This window comes from Bactrocera dorsalis, chromosome 3 (assembly GCF_023373825.1).
Source record: "Bactrocera dorsalis isolate Fly_Bdor chromosome 3, ASM2337382v1, whole genome shotgun sequence".
Lineage (NCBI taxonomy): Eukaryota > Metazoa > Arthropoda > Insecta > Diptera > Tephritidae > Bactrocera > Bactrocera dorsalis.
The window spans coordinates 24,894,075-24,921,745 of NC_064305.1; the positions used below are offsets into that span (position 1 = coordinate 24,894,075).

General features: G+C 30.9%; 1 protein-coding gene across 31 annotated transcripts in view; it reads left to right on the top strand.

The window, feature by feature from the left end:
- Positions 1 to 27,671, top strand: part of LOC105228702 (ice-structuring glycoprotein) — a 558,714-nt gene that overhangs the window by 334,317 nt on the left and 196,726 nt on the right. For 14 of the 31 annotated variants that reach the window (XM_049452395.1, XM_049452396.1, XM_049452392.1 and 11 more), the window contains one exon: positions 8,351 to 10,038. The exons of 8 other annotated variants lie outside the window; for them this stretch is intronic. In XM_049452395.1, the coding sequence (XP_049308352.1) occupies positions 9,850 to 10,038 (189 nt within the window). In that variant the 5' untranslated portion in view covers positions 8,351 to 9,849. Of the gene's footprint in view, positions 1 to 6,271; positions 6,381 to 8,350; positions 10,039 to 27,671 lie in introns of those variants that run through there. 9 more of the 31 variants (XM_049452398.1, XM_049452397.1, XM_049452408.1 and 6 more) reach the window with 3 other exon arrangements.

The window sequence follows — 27,671 nt, forward strand, 5'->3', positions numbered from 1 at the left end:
TTTATAATCAAATGCCAAACAAAGGAAAACATATAAGAATGACCAAAGCTGGCGTGAACGTTTATTGACTTAAGCGATTTGCTGAAAAATGCGCTCACACTCACTCCCAATCCGGTATTACATACGTATGTGCGTTACGTATGCATTTTGCTGCTGAGCGTGCTCTCTCTCACAATCTTGCGCTCTCCGTCAATATATGACTTCATTTAAAACAGTTACTTATAGTCGCATAGGCTTAAGGCCTAACTATAATATGCATATGCAGCCGTATGTTACTGTCAAAAAAATTAACGAAAAGCCTGTCAAATGCATAAGGAACGGAGAGTAGACTTTTGAATGACTATAATGTGCTTACATGCAGAAGAGAAAATGGTCAATAAACAATTCGTGTTTTGATTTTATATTTCGTCTGGATTTTGCAAAAATGACTAGAAAATTAAAATATTTAAAAACAATTAAAATGCTTACTTCTCTGTTAGACGGAATATGCATATTAACAAAAATTAGTGAAATTAAAAAGAAGAGTTCGGTCATGTTCAGTGAGGGAAATAAACAGGAAGAGAGGTAGGATGGTTTTGTTGTACGATTCCTAGAAATGAAGGGGATTGACCACATATATTTTTTTATATACACGCGATAGAAATAAAAATGCATCTTTTTTGTCGTAAAAACATTTCTTTTTTCAGTATTTTCGACTAAACTTTGTATAAAATATTCGCCGTCCTACATCTTCAAATTCAAAATGATGTATCTGTTGACAAAAAGCGAAAACAGCTGATTCCGTACGGAACATGCGATCAGTTTCGCATTTTGCTTAAGCAAATGACGTTTGACAAAACTTAACGAAACTTGATGTTATGCACATTATAGTTGCAACATACAATTTGTGTGTATTCGGACAGTTGCTTACGCTGGCTTAAGCTAGCTTATTCACATTATAGTTAGCCCTTTAAGATTAGATCACGTTGTTGCATGCTTTTATCGCCATGATACACTCTCCATAGACGGCTCGTGACACCATCGCGCTCAGCGGTCTGTCGTGTTATTTTGGTGTGCTCAGCTGTTTGGGTGCTGCGCACAAATCTTGATTAATGACTGAAGTTGTACGTTTTTTTATACATAAATAAGTTTTTACATCACGTTGTTTACTTATTTTACAGACTGTATTTTCTATATCGCATGCAAACAAAGCACTTTTGACGCAACAAGCGTGTGGGCCCAACCTAAAAGTATCCATAAAGATACATATACAAAAAATGTAAAAGAATTTAAAAATTTCAAATATAAAATCAAATAAATAAATTAATGCGTTTTCGCTCTTCTTCATTAGTTATTCGTTTGAGTTAGTTCGCTTTATTCCGGTGGACCTATCCGCCAACTCTCAGCCAATTTTGGCAGCCACGGATAAATAATGTTTTAACCGTATTTGGCGTGACTCACTTACGTGTCGTGTTTAAAACTATTAATTAGCCTTTAGAAAAATATATTTTGTATGCTCTTCAGCCGACTTGAATGCGCGAAACGTGATAAAAATGCGCCTACACAGTGTACCTTGTGTCCTTCAGGTTTTCAAGTTCAAGCGACGGGTTATGAACTTGATTTTTAGTTTTGGAGTTTTTTAAAAAAAAAGAAAATATTTCAGAACTTACAAAATTTGTACAATGATTTAAATATAATATAAAAATAAAATATACATATGTGTACTTTCAAAAAATAATTATAAAAACAAATATTGACTTTTACAAATAAAACTAAATTATCTTTAAAAAAATAGTTTTATCAAAACTAAAAAAGAAAATAAAATATATGTTAATGCACACAGTGATTTTTAAAGACTTTTTATCATAAATGACATAAAAGTATATGAAATAAGAAAACGAGATTGTTTGACAAAAAAATTAAAACAGAGCCAAATTATTAAATTAGATAAATTTAAAAAAATAACAAAAAATAAAATAGAAAATGGAAATAAAATCTTGAAAAAAAAAATAAAAAATATTAATTATAAAAATTTTCTAATAAGAAACAACAAGTTTTTGATTACAAAAATTAAAAAAAAAATAATAATAATAAAACTACAACAGAAAAAATTAATAACAAAAAATTATATGGAATAAAAAATAAAATATTAAATATTTTCTTTTCAAATAAAATTAAAAACAAAATTTTACTCATTATTTAATGCTTTATTATTTTTTATTAATAAAATAAAGTTACTATGAATTTAATAATAAAAATTATAACACAAGCAACAAAACTTTTCAACAGAAGAAAATTAAATAATAAAAATATATTAAGTGTATCAAAAAATTTTAATTTTTTACAAACTAATTTTTTAATAGTTATTTCCAAATAAATTTACAAATTTGAAAATTTATCACTTTAGCAAGACTAAAAAATAAAAAAAAAATATTAATAAAATAATTAATATTTTTAATTTTTAAATTAAAAAAATTTGAAGCACATAAAATAATAACATTGAGACGTTAAAAAACTAAAAATGCACAAAAAGTAAGAATATTATAAAAAATAAATCAATTATTTTAATACAAAAATAATTTAAATTTATTATATAATTTTTTGTGTTTAGCGACACTGATACCAGCTCCGCATCACGTTTCTAGCAGTTGTCAATTCTTTACGAAAAAATCTCGAAACCCATTCACCGTTATGTCGTCACACAACAGCCATCCATCAGCGCGCGATATTTGTGTGCGAGTGAGTGTGTGTGTGACGTTAGCTCAACAGCTGAAATATGCTGCTGTGTCTTCCTTCATTTGCTGACATCTGACTATTAGCAACCGTCTCCACCTCCGCTAACTTTTTCTGCCCGCTTAAATATGTATGTATTTTTTTCTCTACTTAACATATTGTCTTATTCTTCTTCTTTATTTAGCCGCATTGACTTGTTGATTACTTTTTGTCATTTCTCTGAACAAATAGTAATTTTCGTACGCCCACACACCCGCCGCCCGTTGGCAGCTACATACGTCGAGTAAATGATATCAGTCACTTTGTTAGTTCGAGTTTTAATGCAATATTATTGGGGGAAAAACAACAACACAAAAGCACTAAAAACGATTTTTAATGGCAACAACAACAACGGTAGCAAATAAATGAGGCAATCAATGCCGACGGTACAGTAAAGCAATTCGAGTGGAGATGATTCAAATAATAAGGAAAACTATGAATAAAATTTTTCAAAAAATGTTAAAAATCAAAATTTTCACATTTTGTAATACTTTTAAAATTTTTCTTCTAACCTTTTCAAAATTTTTCTTCAAAACTAAAAAAAATTACAATTTTCTAAATTTTTGCTCAAACTATTAAAAAATTTTAATTTCAAAAAAATTTTTTCAAACCTTAATTTTATAAATTTTCTTCAAAAAAAAAAAATTATTTTAAAATGTTGAAACACTTCAATGTTAAAATTAATTAATTTTTAACTTTCAATTGATTATTTTTCAAATCTTTAAAAACTTAATGTTTTAAAATTTTTTTTCAAAATTTTCAAAAATTTTAATAGTTTACATTTTTCAAACATATCAATTTTAAATTAAAAAATTATAAATTTTTAATTTGTTGTTGTTAAATTTTTTTTTTCAACTTTTAATTTTCATATTTTTCAAACACTAAAAATTAAGAAAATACAAATTTTATTTTTTTTAATTGGCTTCAAATTTTTGAGTGATTACTTTTCAAACAAAAAAATTTAGTTTTTCTTCAAATTTGTAAATTTAAATTTTAAGATTTTTATAAGATTTTGAAGTCTTCCAAGCTTATAGTTTATGTAAAAAAATTTTAAATCATTATTTCTAGCAAATTATTTATTTTAAATTTAATAAAATTTATCGGAAATTTAATTTAATTTAAAAATTATCAGTTATCCTATTATCATAAATTTCTGATTTGCGTCAATTAATTTTTTTCCCGTTGTCAAATTCATATTCCTGAATAATTTCAAATAATTTAAATTCAATTATTTTTTTTTTTTATAATTTATTACTATTTTTTTTCTTTCAAACGCTATTAAATGCGTTCCAAACATTATAGTTTATGGGCGAACAGCTGCAGTTTTCGCGTTGACGGCCAAATTTATAGATTATTGTTTGTTGTTATTTCTCTTTCACACGTGTGTATGTATCTGTGTTTTTAAGTATAATCGTTTGGTTTTATTATTTTAGCTGTAGTTTTTATTTATACCCTGAACAGGATAAATAAAATTTGCCACTCAGAATGAAACTCTGGAGACTCTATATGTACATACATACATATACTTAAAAGCGCTTGTATGGGAAAACTTTTCATTTTACAAACTTTTACGAGTTTTCTCGTAAAAGAATCGATTTTTCGGAATCGATCTCCAGTAGTCGAAGTCGATTAAGAATCGGTTCTTGACATTCGAAAAATCGATTATTTTACGAGAAAACTCGATTCTCGAGTAGAATCGGGATCGAGTTTACCATCCCTACTGGCAGCCATCAGGGCACATATAAAACCTCCGCACAATAACCACCACAAATAAGAATGATTTTTTTTCTATGTAATTTATATGGAAAACAGAAAATTTGAAATAGGCACCTCTTAATATTAATATTAGGAGCTCATCTTTTGAGTGACTTTTTTTTTACACATTTTCGAAAGTTTTGAGCCTGTTTTTCAGTTGAAAAAAAAAGGTTGCTTCAGAATGGCACACCCTAATATGTATACTATATTCACCAAATTCACTAAGGAAATGTTGCTGTCCCCAAAGAAATTGTTCCGATAGGCTCATTATAACGTAGAGCTGTTATACAAACTGACCGATGAAAATCAGGTTACTTAAGGAACCTTTTTAGTTGTGAAAGGTTTATTTATTATTTGAAGGGTATATACATATATTATATATAACCGAAGTTAAAGTTTGTTTTTGTTTATTTGAATTGAGACTTTCCTGCTTGCCGCAGCTTTAACAAATTTCGCTTTCTTTTTTATCAAACATCATACGAGTACATGAAACATAATAAAAGAAAAAAATTATCGAAATATTGGTAAATATTTTGGGTGCAGGTTTACTTATAAGTTTTTGATTACTTTATGTATGTATGTACATATCTATATCTTGGCTTGGCGCTGGCATTTATATACGATAAGATAACGGTATATAGCGGGTGCCATACATGGTTACATTTACTAGTAAATATCTACAGTAGTTGTCTATAGAGTTCGATTTTTTAATTCCCCTAATCGTTAAGTCCCTGAGTGCGCATTTTGTACTGTTATACAAACATGCATGCCTAACTGCTGTACATACATATGTATGTATCTGTATTTGTTTTTGTCAGGGTGTGTATATTCGCTAGATAAGAGTTCAGTTTAGCACCGTTGAGTGATCGATTGTGGACATTTAATATGAATGAGAAATAAAGTGTTGACGATAAGTGCAAAATGCGGGCAATTGTGCTTGAGAAATATGTTATACGTATGAAAAAATAAGTAAAATATGTTGCAAAAATATTTATATAAATTTATAAAAAATACTCAGAAATTAAAAAAGCTTGAAACTTGAAAATAGGACTTAACAAAGAGAGACTGACACTGTTTTTTTTATAAAAATAATATAAAAATATTTTTTTTATGAAATTTGATTTTATACAATAAAAAAATTTAAAAAAAAATATTTTTTGTTAAAAAAATTTTAAGATATTAAAAATAGCTCTTTATTAAAGCGAATTGAAAGATATTAAATTGTAGAGGAAAATATTATAAAAATATTTTTTATAAATATTTTTCAATAAAATAGTAAGAATATCTTTTTTATTAAAATAAATGTAAAAGATATTAAATTTTTGAATAAAATATTAAAAGAAAGATTTTTTACATAAAATTCGACATATAATATACAAAAAAAAATTAAACCTTTTTAAATATTTAAAAAAAAAATATTAAAAAAAAATTAAAATAATAAATTTAAAAAATAATGAAGATCTTTGTTTATTGAGGAAAATTTGTAATAAGCCAAAAGTGAAAATATTTGTTATTTAACAGAGAAAGATTTTATTCTTAGAAAAATATTGTTTATTTCATTAATTGTTTTTTTTTTTTAATAATTACTTCTGCATTTAGAAACAATATTTCATATAATTTTTTTTTTATAAGTTACTTCTGCATTTATTAGAAACAATATTTCATTTAAGCAAATTTTGCATATCATCAAATATAATTCTCCATTTTATGCTTAGTTTTACCAGAGATTTTTATAAACTTTTTGTATGTATTTGTCGATTTTCAGTCTAATAATTTCATGCATATGCGTGTATGTGTGAGCGTGTGTGAAAATGTTTCCGATTTTTCGCACTGACCTCAGCAACTCGTCAGCAAATGCCAAGCAAACTTCTGTGGTAAGTCATTTTTGCAACAATTTACTTTCAACCCTCGCCTACATCCCAACAAAAACATACAAACAGGATCTAAATCCTTACCTAAATGAAAAACAACAATAAATATTTGCTTTGAATTGCTAAAAAATGCGTGCATATGTTTGCGTATATGTTTGATTTCTCACATAGATTTGGTTTGTATGGAGAGAAATGTGCTTCTAGAAATGCTTCATAATGCTATCAATGTAGATCATTTAGCAAAGGGCATGGGTGGCCAAGTACTGCAAAAAAACAAAAATAAAAAAAACATGTACACTGCTTGCGGCAAGCGGGCTATTGCTGGCGACATATGTATGTATCTCAAATAACTATCTGTATAGTGAATAAAATCGAAATATTTTTAGTACTTGTATTTTTGTGTGCTTTCTTTGTATTTGTTGGTGCTTGTGCTGTGATGGATAAAATGCATATATATCTTAGTTTTAAATAGGTCTAGCATAATTAGATTTTAAGAAATATATACAAAGCTTATAACTTATATATGCAACATGCTTATAAAATAAATATTTAGTAGCTAATAGTGCTAAGAAAGCTCTTTAGCGTACTGTATAAAATCAAAAATATCCCAGAACATTTTAGGTATAAAAAAATGCTTTTCTACCTCAATATGCTACAAAATTAAAACTAGAAGCTTCGATAGGCTTTCATCGAAAGCTTTGCCTAATTATTTTCAATTTAAAATTTTCAAAATTAATAAAAAAAAACAACTTGAAAGCTTTATTGAGCTTTTTTTTAAATTATATGGTTGCTAAGCAAATAAAAAACTCTCTAATGTTTTATTGAGCTTTCAACGAAAGCTTTTGACAAATATTCACCAATTAATTTTTTATTTTCAAATTTAAACTTTAAAAATAAAAAAAGCATTTTGAAATCTTTATTGAGCTTTATTAAAAGCTGCTGAAAAGCTTTTCCCAGTTTTTTTTTTAATTTACATAATTGTTAAATAAATAAAAAGGCTTTTTAAGGGATTTATTGAGCTTTTATCGAAAGCTTTCGAACAACTCTCCCCAGATATTTTCAAATTGAAATGTTTCTAATCGAGCTTATTAAAATCTTCGGTAAAGCTTTACTCAATTCTTTTTTATTTTGAGAAATGCTAAACAATTTGACAGAGAAATATTTTTAAGACATTATTGAGCTTTTATCGAAAGCTTTTTAAAAGCTTTCTTCAATTATTTTCAAATTTAAATATTTCAAAAGCAAAACGAATGTAATGAGCTTTACCAAAACTTTCGAAAAAGTATTCCTCATCTTTCTTGTTTTTTAAATTACTTCCGAAAAGCGAACCCGCAAGGGAAACTTGTTTAGCAAATAAGTTTTAAGAGAATTTCATACTCAAATTACTTAAAATTTTAATTTTTGAGCTGGCCACGTCTGTGTGCCATAAAAGTGCAATACTTTGTTGCACAAAACCCTCGAAAAGTTGCACTAAGAGCTTCATTAAAAACTCCTAAAAGTGCTTACATATAAAAATTTATGTCAGAGATATTTTCGGAATTCGCTCCGAAACCTTATATTAACTAATATTATAAAATTTGCATTAAATATTGAAGCAATCATGTAAATTTCTTTAAAAAAATTACTCCGAAAATTCCGAAAGATAAATGTAACTCTAAAACCTACAAGTTACATGTTTTGCTTTAATTAATGAGGTAATCCTTAAAATTTCTTTTAAAAAATTTACTTCGAAAACTCTGAAAATTTCGATTTATTTAAAAATCTTATCTTATCTTACCAAGCCGACCCACAAGTAATATAGCCAATAGATATTTTAAAGAAAACATTTAATAAGGTGCATATGTAGCGAGTATAGATATACTTTTATAAATATCTGTCTTCCTAATGACACTTAGTTCTATTAAATTGCTGATTTCGTATGGCTACCGATCACATGTGTATTTTTATATATCTATTCTTTTATTTCATTTCAGATATTGTAAAAACAGCGTGTGTATGCTCAAACTTGCTTTATATCACTCACAAACATTTGCATATTAAATATTAGCAAAAAAAAAACTTAACTCGAAAGCTAAACAAATAAACACAAAGTCCACTCATAAAAACCAATACCAATCTTAAAAGTGCTAACTGCTGCTCTATAAGTATACCCACAAAAAAGACTCCCTCTCCAAGCTACCCGCAAAATTATCTAAAATATCTACATATTTTCACTAAGTTAGTGCCCGCAAAAATATTTTGAAACTTGTGAAAGCTTGTAAATTTGGCGTGAAAGCTCTCCGAACAAAAACTTTAAGCGAAAAAAGTGAAAAGGTAATAAACGGAGCAATAGTGTGCAGCTGAAACGGAGCTTAAAAACAAAGCTTGAAATAAAGCCCGTAATTTTGAGCTTTAAAACCAATTTGTCAACCGCTTCCCCTCTTACCCAGGCTTTTACCCACACATTTATATACAAAACGCTAAATCTATATATTTGTATAGCAAGAAAGCAAATTAAAGTGAAAAAGTGAATTTATTTTTAATACGACAGCTTCTGCTATCACCAAACGTGTGCAAATTTTTAAATTGGTTTCGATAATTTATTGTTGTGCGCCCTAAAAAAGCTGCTGCAGTAAATAGATACAAATAAAATAGTTGCAAAACTTAAACGAGTAGCACTCTTGCGAAATTGTTTTGCGTAGCTTACGCTTTTGGCAGCGAGTTTTCAGGAAAGCTCTAAAAATAGCGCGGAAAGCAACGAAAGGAGCTTGCTGGAATAAACTATCCGAAAACACTGAAACCAACAAAAAATTTTGAACTTCTAGTCAACGATTAAACCGCGTTGCCATAACAACGAACCGCGATTCGGACAAACGTGCGCTGATAAGTTCCAACATTCAGTTAACCACGCCGTAAACGTCAAACATACATATTTCGCATAATTCGTAAACTCAAATTTACATTTTTTAAAACCGGAATTTTTCAAAAAAATAAATCATATAACTGACAAGAGACCGCAAAAAGTATTTTCTTGTCAAATAACACAAACAAAAAAATTAAGAAAGAAATCAACAACGAAGTCAGCAAGAGAACAACAAAATCGGTTGCAGATTAGTGAAAGCTCTCGTGTAAAAGCGGCAAAAGCACAACAGTGCCCCTAGGGAAGCTACAAAGTATTAGCATTGATAAAAGCTCATAGAGAGGAGAATTTGTGTTAAAATCTTAACAAAAAAAGTCTCGAAGACTACTACGCGTAAATCTCAAAAGCTCCTTGTACAACTACCAAGTGCAGGCACATGTGAAGTAGTGCAAGCAGCAATAAAACAAAAAATTAAGAAAAAATCACAAACGCCCCTGCCCGTGTTTGAACCCGTAAGCAAACAACTGTGAAAATTGATAAAAATCAATTAATTTTACCAATAAATCCCCAATTCAAGTAACCCTTTGTGAACACTCTCATAACAACAAGAACTATAACAACTATAATAACAAAATGGCAGCTGTCGTCCATGTGAATAGTCTGTTGAATGGCAAAGATTCACGCTGGCTCCAATTGGAGGTGTGCCGTGAATTTCAGAGGAATAAATGCTCCCGCCAAGATACCGAATGCAAATTCGCTCATCCGCCCGCCAATGTCGAGGTACAGAATGGAAAGGTGACCGCTTGCTATGACAGCATTAAGGTTAGTAGAATTTCGTGTGCTTTCATGAAAGAAAACAAAAATATTATTTAGTATATAGTAACGTCTTGGGCACGCTCTTGCTTTAAACCCAAGTAAGAGAGGAGATTGAACGCAAGAGCATGCTTCAAGTTTAGTTTTGATTTAATAATTTAAGCCTTTTTGTTGTAATATTTTCTGATAAGTAATATTAAGCTTGTGAGCTTTAAAAGCTTTCATCTGCTTTCATCCAATAAAATACATATATGTTTAGCTGCATATTCTTTTCGCTCGCAACTCTAATACTTTGCATTTGAACGTCAATTTTTTATGCATTAAGATTATATTTATATTTAATACATATACATATATATAATATATGATTGCTGCCTCAATGCTTTGCTTTTGTCAACCAACTTACGAAAGCTACATAGAAGCTTAGCTGTCTTGCTTTTGTCAGAGCCTTATACTAAATAGTATGTAGGCTTCTTAAACTCGTACTTATAAATGACTATATGTTTGTCTGCTTATGCTTTTAATAAAAACTCCCAAAAAGCTTAATTGTTCCATAGCGCGTACATAATTAGCTTAGAGCTTTCGAGTCTAACTTCTATATATTATATTTTGATGACCTTGTTTATATAGAGCAAATATATCTTTTGTAAGCTTAATCGAATTTTAAGATCGGTAAGAGCTTTTTAAAAGATGAGCTTTAAAGCTTTACTTAGCTTAAAACATTTATTTTTTTATTTAAACTTGTGCTAACATAGTTCGTTGTCATATTAGAGTGCAGCGAGAATTAAAAGTTTGTTTTTACGAAACTTCTTAAAAACTTTCAGAGCTTTACACAGTACACATATAGAAATCGCAAATAAAGCGAAATTCACGGCGTACTAAATACTTTCAAAAATGAATTGATTCTTAATGAAAGCTTCGCTTGAAATCTTTCAAGCTTTGACGATTTTATAAGAGCTCTTTTTAATTTCATAAGAACAAAAATTGCTTTCAATTTTTATTTTCAATGCAATTTGCTTACAAATTTATTAAACAAAAAAGATAAACAACCACAGTTTCCCTCCTGTCCCAATACTTAGCCACAAAAAAGGCTTTGAGCTATTCAGCAATTTTCCACATAAACGCCTTGACTTTGTGCAAGATGAAACTTGTCCTAAACAGCTTGGCTGCCTTTCACAAGCCGGAAGTATGGTAAAAGCTTATAAAAAAGTCAACAAGGTGGTGCTTTTTTACGCTACAAAGCAGAAGCCCGGCAATAACAAAAGTGTTAGCAAAACGCAGCTAGCAGTAAATAAAGTGAAAAGATCAGATCTCGACCAAAGTGAGATGCGCTCCTTTTGCGCCATTGCCACGTCCCTTCAAAGTTAAATAAAAAGTGGAAGAAAAATATGTAAAAAGCAAGAATATGGTTTAACGAATGGAAAGTGAAGAGCTTAAATAGGCTAGTTCGATAACTTCGATTACTGAATTACGAATTATAAAATTTATACAAGTCCAAAAAGTAATTGTAGTCTTCCGATCCAAAATATGAACAGTTAATATTTTTGTATCCTGCTATTTGCGTGAGAGTTCTAGAAACACATATTGAAACTTTAAAGTAAGTTAATACCGAAAACTTTGATGACTGCTGTAAACTACAAACTCCTAAAATATCTCCGAATTATTCTGAATTATATAAATATTCAAAGAGCTATTTAAGAGAAAGAGAGTTTAATTTTCGGTATTGTATTCGAGCCGATGGGTGTTCAGATTTTACTCCGAGATGCTAGTCATATTGAAAATTCGGAGAAGGCTAAGTAAGCTACCAAATACCTTCCTAAAAACTTCTACTTATCATAACCGAACATTGAATAATTTAACTGTCAGTAAAGAGTAAACTCCGAAAATATTTATGAATTTTTGTGGCAGTATTAATTAATGTTCAGGGCTTTAAGCTTTGCACCTAGAATTTCAAGTAAATATTCGAAAATTTCATTCGAGCCTATGGACTTTCTGAACTTGCTCCGTTATATTTGTAGGATTGAAATTTCGGAGTATGCGAAATATTTTTTAGCTACTAAAATTTTTATTCTCCACACGTGTTATATCCGAATATTACATAATTTAACTGACAGTAAAGAATAAACTCCGAAAATATTTGCAAACTATTTTAAAAATAATTTTTTATGACATTATATGCTTTTCAATTGAGTTAAAAATCTTTTATTAATAAATTTTATTAATTAATATTATTTAAAGTGTAGAAGATTATATTATATTTTAATTCCGAAAACATACTCTCATTCATATTGAAGATAACTTCAGCTATTTTTTGATAGTTGATTTTAAAATCCAGCTGTGTCCGGAAAATACTTCGAAATTTTAATTCCAATTGTTAATTTTATCCGAAATTTTAATTTGCTCCGAAATTTAAATTTACTGCAACAATTAATTTTCTGGGAAGATTTTATTTACTACGAAATTTTAATTTACTTAAAAAAATTAATTTACCCCAAAATTTCTAGTTACTCTGAAATTTAATTTTAATTCGGAGGTTTTAACTTACGCCAAAAATTAATTTTCTCCGAAATTTTGATTTACTCCGAAATTTTACTTTATATAAAAAATCCGAATTTTTAATTTTACTCCTAAATTGTAATTTATTCCGAAAATCATGTTTATTTTGTAAAAATTAATTGTATGCTTTTCGCTCAAAATGGCTCATTGTGTTTGTATAACACCTTCAACTTCGTAGAACTTCGTAACTTGTTAGCTAAACATTTTGTACTTTCTATAAGGCCATATAATGATGGTAGAAATTAATAATTATTAAGAAAGAATTCATGTTGTCTCTTTTTTACACGCTCCCTACCACTCTACTCAAAGATACATACAACTGCCACAGCACTTGTTCATTCAGACACGTGCCTTTTCATGTCCATATACGCTGAATTAAACGCAGACATTCATTGCCCACAAATTAATTGTATTATCCTATTAATTAACTATTCAGTAAGCGCTTTCATACGACTCGTGTTTTTTATGTAAACACAAGGTGCACACATTCGCCAACTAACAGTGGTATAAGCTCACTCGTCCTGTGGCGCTTGTGTAAATACAAATGTGTGTCTGTGTGTATGCTTGTATGTAGGTGCACTTGGCACTCGTAAGCTAAGTTATTCTTTTTCTGTACTCTATTTTCACATTCTTTAACCTAGCTACTTTTGTTCTCCGCTCCGCTCGCTCTCTTTCTGTCTCGTATGCTCGGTTTTTGTGTCATTACACGAATTACCTGAATACCTGGCCCTCCATTACTCTTTTCATTTACACACTTTCATTTGGTTTATTTGCGTCATAAGTGGCCCCAAAGTGGCTGGCCGAGTGGTCTACTAGGCATGCCTATGTTGTGGCGGTACCCGTATTATACTCATGTTCTATGCAACACTGAAATTCTTACTTACGTGTATCCGTATTTATTTAAATTTTTTAACACTATTCGCTAGTGGTTAAATAGTGTGCGAAATGAAAGAGAATTAGGGCAGGATATGGCTCAAAGTGGCTCAAAATGTCTAATATCGTACGAAATTGGGTTAAAGTACTATTTAAAATAATATAACTTTTTCGCCTTTGAGAACTCAATCTATTTTCAACTTATTTTAATATTAAGCGTTTAGGTTGAAGTTGAAACTTGAGGCCACCTGGCTCAGAAAGGTTCAAAATAAAATATGAGATTATTGTGAGTTTTTCAATACTATATTTGACAGCTGTGAGGTCGTTTATATTAAAAAAAATTGTAAAATGGATTTTTTACAGAAATTATTTTCTAAATCATGCCGGTGAAAATGGTTCAAAATGAATCAATATGCATTCCAAGCATCGGAAATGCACTGACACAATTTTAAAATCGTAGCCATTAATATTCGCTCCAAAGCCAATATTAGTTATAGACTATTTCTTGATTTTGTATCTAAAGTTATAAACTATTTGCTCTTGAATTTTTTAATCAAAATATATATATTTATCTGCTTGTATAAAGTAGGTAGTATGACTTTGTCGCACTCACTCATTTTGATATGTATTTTCTTATACATTTACCGCTTAATTCTACATAATTCACAAGCACCATCATTTGACGCATTTTTCTCTGAACACAGCACAATCGCAATTTTTGATGTGCTCTACTTTTCCACATGAATATTTTATAGGCTCATGGCTCAAAGTGGTTCAAGGTGGCTCAATATTTATTTAGGCACAATTATATGCGGTGAATGCAAATTATTTGAGTAAATCCACGAGTTCGCAGCGTAAAAGCTACGAATGATATGTTCACTGTACCTTTACGATAAGCTTTAAACTCTGAATATCTTTTGCTAATCTTCTAGCTCAAAGCGGCTCAAAGGCTTTCTTTCTTTCTTTAATTCAAAAACTTTCGATTTCCAATATCAACCTTAATAAAATATTGTGCAATAATATTAATGTACCCCTTAAAGTAACTTAAATATCTGCGGAGATCATCTGCAAAGCGTACTAACTTCAAATATTCGAGAGCTCTACTTAGAAGTGTATAGAATTGACAGCCAAGTAAGAATTTCTCATTGAAATTATTCAGAATTTTGTGCTAAAATGAGAAATGATAGCTCAAAAGGGCTCAATATACTTTTTATTCTTATTTATTCGAACAAAAGTGGTTCCATGTGCAAGATTATGCTTAGGAAGTATAAAATATAGGGATATATAGAAAAGCTCTCAATTGTTACTCAAATTATTCAGAATTTGGTGCTAAAATGAGGAATGATAGCTCAAAATGACTCAAAGCGGCTCAATTTGCTTTTGACTTTCAACAGTTTCAGCGAAAGTACTGTTTCATGAAAGCCTATGATTGGAAGTGTATAGATTGGCTAAGAAAAGATGAATTGTTGTTGACATTATACAGGATTTCGCGCAAAAATCAAGAAAAATAGCTCGAAATGGCTCAAAGTGGTCCAACATACTTTTAGTTTTTAACAATTTGAACAAAGGTGCTCCCTTATGACAGCCTATGCTTGGAAATATATAATAAAATTTGCTGGGGAATCTATGAACTCTTACTGAAATTATTCAGAAGCTCTGCCTAAAAATAGAAAATGATGAACCAAAACGACGCAAAGTGGCTCAATATACTTTTAATCCTTAAAAATTGTATCACAAGTACTGTTATGTGACAGCCTCTACTTAGCAATCCTTTAAATTGCTATGAAAGTCAGAAATAATTGCTGCGATTATACAGGATTTCGCGCAAAAACCAAGAATTATAGCTCAAAACGGCTCAAAGTGACCCAAGAAACTTATATTTTTTAACAATTTGAACAAAATTACAATTCAAATTGTTAGGAAAGTTCAAAATTGTTGCTAAAATTATTCAGAATTTTCCGTAAAAGGCAAGAAGTGTAGCTTAAAGTGGCTCAAAATGCTTTTTACCGTTACCAATTTCATCGAAAATACTTTTATGCCTAGATATATGCTTAGATCAGGAATTTGCTGTCGCGGGACCTTCCTCGTAAAATACGAAAGCTTATAGTATACTGAAATTGTTTTGTCACAATTTCAAAACTCCATTTGTATCGTCAAAAAAAATGAAAATTTTGTGGGAAATCACTTTGCCGGTATATCACACCTGTGTGTAAACCAACTTCTGCAATAAAAATTTCACTCGAACAAAATAGCCGCTGACATTATTGTAGTAAAAATTTTACATTTGTTCCGGGTTTTTTCACAGACAGCAACAATTTTCAGTTTTCTAATAATTTTAATTGCATAAATCGTCGAATATAGACAAAAAAATTATTATACCGTCCCGAAGAAAAAACATCTGGTGCATGCGTGTGTGAATTGCAGTTAAAGAAGCATAACCGGACAGACATTATCAATTTTCCAGGCCATTTAATATTACGTTGACATAGGTGCGGGTGAAGGATAATTATTAGCGTCAAAGATGAATAGTGGACGAGATGGAGAAGAAGGGGCTCCTGCTGCTGCTCCTGTAACAAAAGGTGGCGCGTCAGCCACTGCATTTAGTCCGATGGTGGCGTTTGTTGCCGTTATTCTATATGTGATGAATTTCGTTTGGGTGTCATGGCGTCGTTCTAGTAAAGATGGCGCCGCTTAAGTCCAGCATAATGCTGCCAACGTCAACGTCAAAGCCAACGCCAGCGCCAATATCAACGCCATTGCCAGTCTCAACGCAATGCAAACGCCAACGTCATGATCTTGAATAAATATATATGTATGTGTGTGTGTACTAATTGGAGACTGTTTGGCGTGGTCATTGGTTGCGGCCGGCTTAATTTAGTTTTTAGTACAAATTGTTTGAGTGTATTGGTGTGAGAGGCTGTCGTAATGTCGATGCTTTCGATAATTTTGTTCCTTTTTTTTGTGAAATAATTGTATGTTGTCATTTTCATATATTGTTTCATATGTATGTGTGTGTATATATATTTTTAGCATCGATTTCATGTCTAAAAAACACTCTTTGCATTGTCGATTATGAAAAATACTTCTTATGTATATGAATATATATGTTTGTGTGTGTTTGTGACGTCAAAATTCTGACCAAGTGTGCATGCATTTGTAATTAAAAATTTTAAGTAATATTTTTTTATAAAAATCTCGTGACTTTACTTTTGGAAATTGAAAAAAATTATATTCAAGTTATGCTGTTTTCAGCAAAAAGAGTTTCTACTTTGCGAAATCGATAGAGACAGGAGTCAGCGAAAGGAAAATAATAGTTACTACAAAAACTATAAACTTTAGAAATACAACAAAAAGCAAACAAACGTTATTTTTTTAAGTTCTATCGGCTATTCATCAACGGAATTCAGATAGTTTTTTATATTACCATTTGTAATATTATTTTTTTTTTATTATTTATCCATATTTTGAAAATAAGTGGCAACCTTGTAACATTTTTTTAATTTTTCTTACATTATTTGTACGTTCTTTTTGGGCATTTAGATTATTTTTATTTTGCAATATTTTCAAATTAGGTGGCAACCCTATAATATAATTTTGTATTTACTAATTTTTCTTTCATTACCATTTGTAAACAATCTTTGTCTTTGAGTGCATATAGTTTATATTACAATATTTTGAAAAATTTTAAAATTAGGTGGCAACCCCATATTTGTGATTTTTATCACTAACTAAAACAGTTTAGATTTTCTAGTCATTTTGTTTGTTTGTATACAGAAAAAACAAATTATTTTACTTTTTCTTGAAGAAGATATATCGTGTGGATTACATTTGAGGAAGCAACGCGGACATAAAAACCCGCAGTAACTCTAAACATCTGCAATTTTCTGGGTCACTTAAATTTAGTCATCCATTGTTTCGGTTGAAGAATTTTTAATATTGGAACGCAATGAGAAGCTACAGACAAGGCGATGAGGGTGCCGCACCTCCCGATCCTATTCCCATTGCACCGAAAAGTAGTGGGGCAGCCTTAAATTCAGACACTGCATTTACTCCGATGTTGGCGTCTGTGGCTGTTATTCTATATGTTTTGAACTTCGTTTGGGTGTCATGGCGTCGTTCAGTTAAAGATGGTACGGCTTAAGTCCAGCAAAATGATGTGACAGCAGTGGGAAAGGGCTGCCGAATGCGTTTTTTGCGAAAAAATTTAGTTTCGCTTTTTATATGTTATTTTATATGTATGTGTGAATAATATGTATATATATCTTAGCATCGCTTACATATGTCGACTATATAAATACTTTCGGTTGTTTATGGATATATGCATGTATGTATGTTTGTGTGAATTTATGTCATCTAAATTTCAGCCCCTAAAATAAATTCTTAAGTTATATTTTTTATAAAACAACATGGCTTTTATTTTTAAGGAATTTTAAAATAAAAAAAAATTCAATTATCTGCAAGGTATACTGTTTTAATAACAAATAGTTAATCTTTACTTTTTTATGCTATTTATTGAAGTAAATTGGTTCAGCACAGTGTCGCCAACGTTAAAACAAACAAATATTTTCGTTTGTACCGAAGCTATAACACTCTTCACAATTACCAAAGCGTTGTTTTCGCTAATAATTCATGCCAAATAATTCAAATACATCAGTTTTCTATACAAAAACTTGATTTCGATCATTTTGTTTGTGTGACGTCTTTTTGCTAGAGTCAGCCGATATCAGGGTTCCAACAACTGAGCAGCTTTTTGGGGAGAAAAGGACGTATGCAAAATTTCATACTGATTTTTCAACAACTGAGCGATTATTTCGTGCGAATACAGTCAGACGGACAAACCCATAACATTTTTTTGCAAAAATGCATTGTCGTTTGCAAAAATTGCAACATTTTAATTGTTTTTAACAACCTTTAATTTTATATTTTTTTATTAATTATTAGTTTATTTTACGATTTGTTGTGGGTGGCAATTATTTTGTTTACTTGCAACAATTTTAAAAAAGTAAGATTTCTTGCAAAGCCGCTGTTGCAAAATTTTAATTTTTTTTTTTTTGTAAGTTTTTTATATTACGCGGCAACTATATATAGGGTTTTTTGTAAAGATGACATATAAAACACTTTCCTTTTTACACATATTACTAATTTTTTTATTGTTAATATTTATATTCTTTACGGGTGGCAACTATTGGTCTACTTACTCAAAAAATTTTGCGCTGAAGCTCAATATGGAATTGGTATACATATAAGTAGTATAAGCGAAATCCCTTCTTTTTCTTCTCTATGTTTTACCAACCATAATAATAATACCTTCATAAAACAGTTCTTCAAGCAAGTAATTCATTTTTAGGACTCTCCTCAAAATACTCCACATTTTTAGAATCTCGTTTCAACATTGAGCATTAGCCACTTTTTTCTTAATACATTCATTTTTTTAATATTAAAAACAAAATACTTGTGTCCGTCTCTACTTCGAAATCATCCGACTTGCAGTGGCCCGCCTGGCGTTTTATTAGTCTGTAATTAGTTTGCGAGCGAAATCCAACAGCGTACAGCCACTCCGCCCGCTTACCGCCCCTCCCCCTTGAAAACCCAATGAATAGTGAATATTATGCTATTTAATTCATACTGCCAAAAAATTGTTCGCGTCATAATTACGCAGCTGGAGCTTCAGCGCAGTTTTTGACCATGCCGAGAGCCTGGCGTCTGCTTTTCCATTATTGCTATTTACTTTTCCGCTGTGCAGTTATTTTATTTAGTTTTCTGCTTTTTTGGGTGAGGAAAGGGAAATGAAATTGCTTGCCATCATTTTTCAAATATGAAATGGTATATTTTCTAATTTCATAAGGATTATAAAGCTGTGCACTTCACTGTAGCGCTCACCAGCCAACACACTTATCGCGCAAACACGCACACGCTTGAGCAGTGAGCTCGGCCATTTCTCATGCACATTTCGTGGGTGTTGCCCCAGATAATTACCATTTCACTACGGTCATTAAGGCAGATCTCGCTCTAACCCAGTTAGATAACTTACAAATACACAGACACTAATGTGTTGTCTGTGTGCGTATGTGTTGACTGTGTGGGTTGGCTTACCGCGAAAATATTTTTAAAAAAATTTACATATAATTTAGGCGAAGCTAATTTGACCGCCATTTAACGTTTACTCACTGCAGACCTACATACTGTATATACATATATTATATATAAAAATTATATTAACGGTAAAGAAGTCTACTTTTGGGCGCAGCTGAGTTTAGTGCATAGCAAGGCATTAAATCGTACTAGAAAATTGAAATATGAAGCATTTTGGTAATAATATTTTTATGGAAAAAGATGGTAGATACAGGATAATAGCTAATAATTTGCATTTGATATTATATAAAATATAAAAAAATGCAGTGAAAGCAAGAAAAAATGTTTACCTCGGTTGCACCGAAACTAAAATACCCTTCACAAATACAAAAGTTTCCTTACAACAACTTCATTTTTGTCGCTCATTTTGTATGACAGCTATATGCTATAGTAATACGATTTGGAAAATTTCTTCAAATATTCCAGCTCAGCTTTGACAAATAATCCATGCTAAATCTCGTGAAGATATCTCGTCAAATGAAAAACCTTCCCGTACAAGTACTTGATTCCGATCGTTCAGTTTGTATGGCAGCTATATGCTATATTAGCCCGATATTTTCAGTTCGGAGATGTAAATAGCTCCTTGCGGAAAAATGGATGTGTGCAAAATTTCAAATCGATATCTAAGAAATTGAAGCATATACAGAAAGATTGTGTTTGAAGATGTATAAAACAGAACAAAAACTTTACATACACACATACATATATATGTACATAGGTTACTGCTCATCCTTCGCACTACCAGTGCGAATTTCCATATCTCCAAGGAATCTCTTTCTTCAGCATTGTTTGCTTTGACTCTTTTTTTATTGCCGTTGTGCATTTCATTCTTTGCACCGCAAACACAAATGCTTGATAAGGCAAATATTTGAGTTTTTAAAGTGTTTGTCATGCATACCACTCACACACACACACTCACATATAGACGTTTATGTATGCTTACACGCTTACAAGAAGGATAAATCAAAAGAGTTTTCAAAGCAGAAAAAGTGTAAAGCAATGTTAGCTGATGACATCTAAGCTGAAGCACAAACGGGAGTTGAGAGAGCATGGAAAAGAGGAGAAGGTAGTGGCAGTTGCAAGGCGAAAAGCAAATAAAAATTGACACAAAGGCTTGCAGGCAGGCATATTTATGTATGCGATAGGATAGCAGGCATGGAATCACCCCTAGCAGTATGCTAGTACTCGTATGCAAATATAAAGCTGTCGTTGTTTGTGTTTGTGTACATAACTGTTTATTACTGTCTTCTGAAATGCGAAAAATTGTAAATTAAGTGGCTTGAATTGCAGGCAATTGCGACGGTGTGGGGTATTTAAGCGGTATACTTTTATAAGTAGCATATATGATTATAGATATACAAGTATGTGCTATACTTGAAAGTTTTAACCTTATTAGCTCAAAGTGACACAAAATGCATTCAAATGTTTGATAATACATTCTAATTGAAGAAGTTAAGCTTATAAATAACTCTAGATTAATTGTATATAATTATTAGAAACCTTTTAAGCGAAGGGAAATAATTTTTATATATTTTTGGCAGCAGTTTGTGATTACGTCCTCAATTAAAATTATCTAATTCAACTTTGCAGCCGTTTAGTTATTAACTATTTCAATAAAAACTCTGCTGCACTTTAACATTGCTGAAAATCATTACTAACTCAAAATTGCTCAAAAAAGCTGAAGATAGGTGTCTCAAAACTGCTCACATAACTCAAATAATTATGCATCAGATATATTACTAAGAAATCATAATTAATTTCATTAACTTATACTTTTGTTTTTGTAAATTTTTCCTAATAAAACTATGAAGGAAATTAAAACGAATGGCTCAAAACGGCTCAAAATGCTAATACACGTATTATATGCAGTTTATAAGTATAAAAATGTTGCGCTACTAACAAAATATGTTAAATTATTTTAAAACATTTGTTTTTGTTTTGATCTATGAACTCACAAGCTAGTTTAAAATGACACAGTATTGCCCAACATCGCTCAAAATGTTTTTTTACTCCAAAAAAATTACTTACGTAATATTAGGTATACAATATTTATTATGTTTAAAATTTTCAAGCACTTACATCTTCGCTTTAAATAAATTTGCCAATATGTTCCATGTACGTGGTGCTCAACAAGTCTCAATGTGGCTCAATATGGCTGAACATTACTTTAAAGTTAAATATTCAAAGCCAATGTTATAATTATATTTTTTGAAGAAAGGAGACTTTTTAGAAATCTGTATGAAAAAACAGTCAATAATATCGAACTCAGTAGGCTCAAAATTGCTTAACGTGGCTCAATAACATTTTAAAGTTGAAAAATTAAAATCAATATGCTCTTAGACGACATGTTTTGAAGACGGTAGAGTTTTTTAAGAAATCTACATTAAAATTCAGGAAACATCTTAATCACACTTAATTGCCTCTAAATTGCTCAATATGGCTCAAAATCCCTTAAAAGTTAAAATTAAGAGTCTGTATGCATTTAGATGAAATTTTATTTGAAGAGAGAAGACTTTTTTAAAAAAGATACCATTAAATTCTTTATGTAAAATATAACTTATTTGGCTCAAATTAACTCACTATGTTAAAGTTGGAACTTTCTACGGCAAAGCTTCAGAACTGTTAAGTAAAACCATTTAAGGCAATATTACAGTATTAAACATCAAGAAATTTACGGAAAAAAGTTGAAAAACTTCCTTCTTCCAAATGAGTGCGTAGAATGAATATAGTATACACAAGTCTTCTGCCATATCTTTAGATATATGTAAGTACATGCAGGGAATTCATATGTATAAGTGTGTGTATAAAAGATACCAGCTTTGCTACCGCCTGCACAATATATGCTCTATCTTTTGACATCCCCCTAAACATAAGCGCCCAACATATCTACACAGCGAGGAATTTAATTAAAAACCATGTTAACATTTTTCAACGCACATAACACCACTTAACTCTGGCTACCTACTCCAGTGAGTGTTGTTGTATGTGTATGTCGTTATATAAGCAACATAACATTGCAGAAGATTCTTAATTGTACACACAGCTTCCAGAGATGTCATGACCTTTACAAAGCGCCCAGCAGCGAGTGTTGACTGAGTCAAATGGCAATTTAAGTACAGCACCGAAGTTAAATTTTAGGTTAGGACTTCATATTTTATGTGAGATTTATTCATACATATCGCTCATTTGCTGCAAGGTCGGCATAATTAAAAAAAATCGATTTTCCAGAAAACGCGTTTAAAGTTTTCAACTGATTACAACCTTACACGGTGACTCTAACCTTACACCTCTTCTCAAGCGGAGCATATAAGAGGTACACATGTGAATTTTTCACTCAACATGAAGTATGACATAATGAACAATTCTGCAGCATTAACTCAAAAATCCCGTTTTTTGATTTATGCCGGTCTTGCAGCAAATGAGCGATATGTAAAAACATTTATGATTTTTGGAAATATTTTTGGTTAGTTTTTGAAAAAAAATATCAAACAAATATTGATTACTTTCTTTCATTATTATTTTTTTATTTTTTTACAAAATTTAACAAAAAAAATAATTCATGTAATTTATAAACGATATTTAGTGCATACCACTTTTATAAAGCATCCATACTAATACTAATTAATTAATGTTGCAATAACGCTAATTTTGGCTCAATACCGCTCAAAGTGGCTCAATATGCACTCAAGTGTCTATTAATTAAGAATTTTGCCATTTAACTGCATGCTATAGTCGTCAGCTATCTGTGGCATGCAACAGCTTAAATTTTATTGCAACATAATTAATTAATTAAGCGAATCTTTTTAAATGAAAAATATTTCTTCAAGCTCTCGCATAATTCACCAATGTAATAATTCTCGATTTTTTGCTCTTTGCAGGTATGTCTCTGACACAGTGATGCTGTGTAAGCATTAAAAAGTAGCGTAAGTTTATTTATGGAATGCGAGAAGGTCCGTTAATCTCTAAGTGCTAATAAATACATAAATTCAAATAAATAAAAAAAATCACGCCTCTATAGAATTTTGATAATTTATGGCGTTTCATAATAATATTTTTCGGCGCGCACATGATGAGATATTCCGCCACAAACATATAGAGCAGATACATACGAAAATCAGAGTAAATAAAATACGAATACGACAACTTTGAATAATTGTTTATGCAATATTCGCTAAAAATACGCAAAACAGTGTGCTACAAAAGCTAAGCTAGCATCTAGCGTTGGCAAGAAAGTTCCGCAAATACACAAATAATATCATTCGTTTGTGTATGGAGACCGACCGACATATAGTATGTATATACTTACAGTAGTATATGAGAAGCCAAAACGAAAATCAGCAATTTAATATACATACATTCGAGCAATTATATTTTTGAAATATTCATTTCGTTGGCCATGAGCCAATTGGCGTTGAGCGAAATTGCTCAAGTGCGAACATTTCATAGAACAGACTATGTGTACTCATTTATTTGAATGTGGCTGCAAATGGCGGTCTAACACATACAGATCTATATATAAATATATTCGTATTTAGTGTATATGCAAAAATCAAAATTCTGTAAATTAGTACAAAGTTGAAGAAACGCTCATCAATTAGTGCGAAACTAAAATTAGAAAAATTAAAAAAAAAATAAAAGAAAAATTTTCGAGCACACATTTGCGCCATCAATATTTTTAGTTGACATTCTACAATGATATATAAAAAAAATTAAAATCAAAATCGTTCTTATACATTTAGCACACAAAAGACACAGCTCAGCCTTGAGTTTAACACAAAGAGGCTTAAACACGTTGTGCTGTAATAATGTTGAAAGTATAAATAATAATATATTTAAAAGTAAAATAACCATATATTTCAATATAATACTTTGTATTCTCATTTAAAACATCCAATAAGCTTTAATTGATATTTTTTCAGGTCCACAAAGCTCAATACTATTCGATATATAGTATAAGCGTGGCTCAAAATGGCTCAATACGGCTAAGAGTTTCTTTTTTGCCATTCAATCATATGTAATTTCTGTTTTACGTTGACTCAGCATAGTTTGTTTTGAACTTTCAATAAAATTAATTTACTTTTCTTTAAATTTTTTTTTTATATATATAGACCTTCCATCTTATCTATCTGTCTGGCGGAATTTATTGTGATTTTATTGTGTGTGTAATTTGAAGAAAGCCCATAAAAAGTACTTTACCTAGTCAGCTCAAGGTGGCTCAAGGTGAAATAATTATATTCACAAATATGCATTGCTGTTTTTGTTTTTTTTTGACTCAATGTAGCTCAAAATCGATTACAAACCTTTAAGAGGCAGACTTAGAGTGAAATTTAATTGAACTTCTTGAAATGCCACAAAAACTTGACTGTGTGCTTATTTCCACATTTCCATTAATTCCAACATATATTGAGTGAGCTTAAGTTTTCTGCGCAAAGTGGCTCAAAATTCAGTTTCAAGTTTTCGAAAATAAGTTTAGTGCAGAAGTGTCTTCAACAACGTTATTTATTTGCTACGCTAGAAAATTTTTTCTAATATTTTATGGGTCTGACAAAAGATAGCAAAAATTTTCGTATTGCTCAAAATGACTCAATGTGTCCGAAATCGGGTTTTATAATATTTCATTTGAATCCAAATCGTGTATATGAACTTTCTTGTTTTTTAGGTAAAAAATAGATTTAAAATGGCTTAGTATACTAAAATATGTTATCTAGAACTGCGTCCGTAACTGTGAGCTGATAGCGACATGTTATAATTCTTAAGTTTCATTTTGAAACAAGTTCTTAAAAGGTGGATGAAATATGTGTAAGAAATTTTAAAATACATTATAAAGATATTAATTTCCTGGGACTCAATAGGGCTCAAAATGATGAAATACTCCTTTTTATATAGATTTGTGTCTGCTAGTTGATTTATTTAAGTTTGCTTTTAATGAATATTTGGTAATTTCTCCAATACACTAACTTTGTATTCTGGCTCAAAAAGTCGCTTTATAAAAAACCCCATTCTAAATAATATTAAATTTGTATAAATATTCAGCCAGTGCATAACATCTCTTGAAATGTTACAAAATATATTAAAAATATGGCAATGTGACCACTATTACTTCAATTATTTCTACTACTTTGTAAACCTTGCGACTCAAAATGGCTTAATATGAGCTCAGAGGCTCAATATATGTACATATTTCCATGTATAGTTACGCTTAAATGTGAACAGTTGTTTATTTAAGATTTCTTAAAGCAAATTTTATCAATATTGCGGTTCAAAATGGCTCAATAAGAGCTCATTGCGGCTCAATACAGATATTTATATTAATATGTATTCCTAAAAGAGAACAACACAAGAAAAAGTTGTTTAAATTGGCTTTTTCAAAGAGCTGCCAGTTGAAGTGATAAGCCAAAACAATTAATTGCCTAACAACAGCATGATTTTCGCACTTCTAACGGCAGTTAAAGCCTGTTCACTCATCACAAACAACTCTCCCACACCTCTACTCACCGCCACAACAGCCATAGCCACTCGGATGCTCATTTCATTTTCATTTATATATTTAAGTATTTGTTTATTTAAAATTTTTATTGTTGTTACACAACAAAAAGCAACAACAATGCAACAACTAGCTGTCACACCTTTTGGCACTTGCGCTGTCATTTTCGTTGCCACATTCATAGCGTTTGTTTTTGTTGCTGTTTGTTTTCATTTCATTGCTGTGCCGCTAATGCGACAACAAATGTCGCTTAATTGTCTTTGTTGGCAACAGCGGAGCTGGTGAAAAAGTTTTGCGGCAAACAATGTCGGCGCTCCTTGCTTTGTCACATAATTGTTGTCTGCCAAACCGCCATTTCAACAACAACCCACACTTTCTCTCTACTCCTCCTCCTCCTCAAACACACACACACACATACATTTTACAACACAGGCAGCCGAGCGAAATGAAGAAATTAAAAGCGAAGATGGGCTGAGCAGGCTTAATATCGCTACACTCCTTTACAGTATTTGCCCACACATACATACATATGCAATCTCAAACACATACACACTCACTCACACACTCGCACTCGTGCCCCAGTGGTACTTGTGGGTATTAGTTGTTATCGTAGTGTGCCGTTGCTTATATTTTTACATTTTCCAACCATTTTCACCGCAGTCATTGTTATAATTTTTGTTGTTGTTATTGTTTTAACGCCTTTCCCATCAAGCTGAAAATCTCGCAAAACTTTTTGACATCACTGCCTGCTTACCAGCAGCATAAGTCTTACGTAAAGGGGGGTGGCAGGCGGTCGCCATAAAAAAGGAAATTCTTTTATATGCGTTGACAAACCATTTTCACCTGACTTCTGTCGCTTGTCGCCGCGCTCCCTCGCCCGCGGCAGGCAACACATTGATGTGTCGCAACAAATTTGTCAACAAAACGCATTCACCTGGCAAAATAATGACACAATTTTCTGCAAGAATGGCAAACTTTTTGCGGCAACTGTGCAAGTTGGTACTTTTTGTGTTTATAACGGTGGTTTTGAGTGCTTTCACGTTTTATCTCTGCTTGGTTTGTGTATGCTTTTATTTCTTGCACAATTACTTTGCAGTCAGCGGTTAAAGTTTTTATGCGGCTGTTTAAAAATTTGAATCTGTGCTCCGGCTATTGTAATTTACAATTTTATTGCGCTCAAAGTGCCGCAAAATGGTTCAGAGTGGCTCAAAGTGGCAACAAAGGTGTTTGAGTACGAGGAGAATGGTTATTTTAGGCTGTTATACTTACTTGAAGATCTCACTAGTATTTAAATAAAATATTGAAAGATGCTATGTTTCAAAAAACTGTTAACCGTTGTTTAAGTTTTGAGTGAAACTACGCAAGATTTGGCTTTTAAAGCTGCTTTTTAAAAAACGATGTTTCAATATAAATTTTTGTGGTATGAGAAGACACAAAGCAGCTATTTTTTTTTTGTATGTCGTGTTTTACGGTAGTTCAAAATATTTATATTTGCGACTCAATTAGCGCTCAAAAAGACTCAAAGTGTTAATGGAAAAACTTGGAACTACATTGCGGAAATGATTTGTATCTAAGCTGCCTTATTTAGCTTGCGATA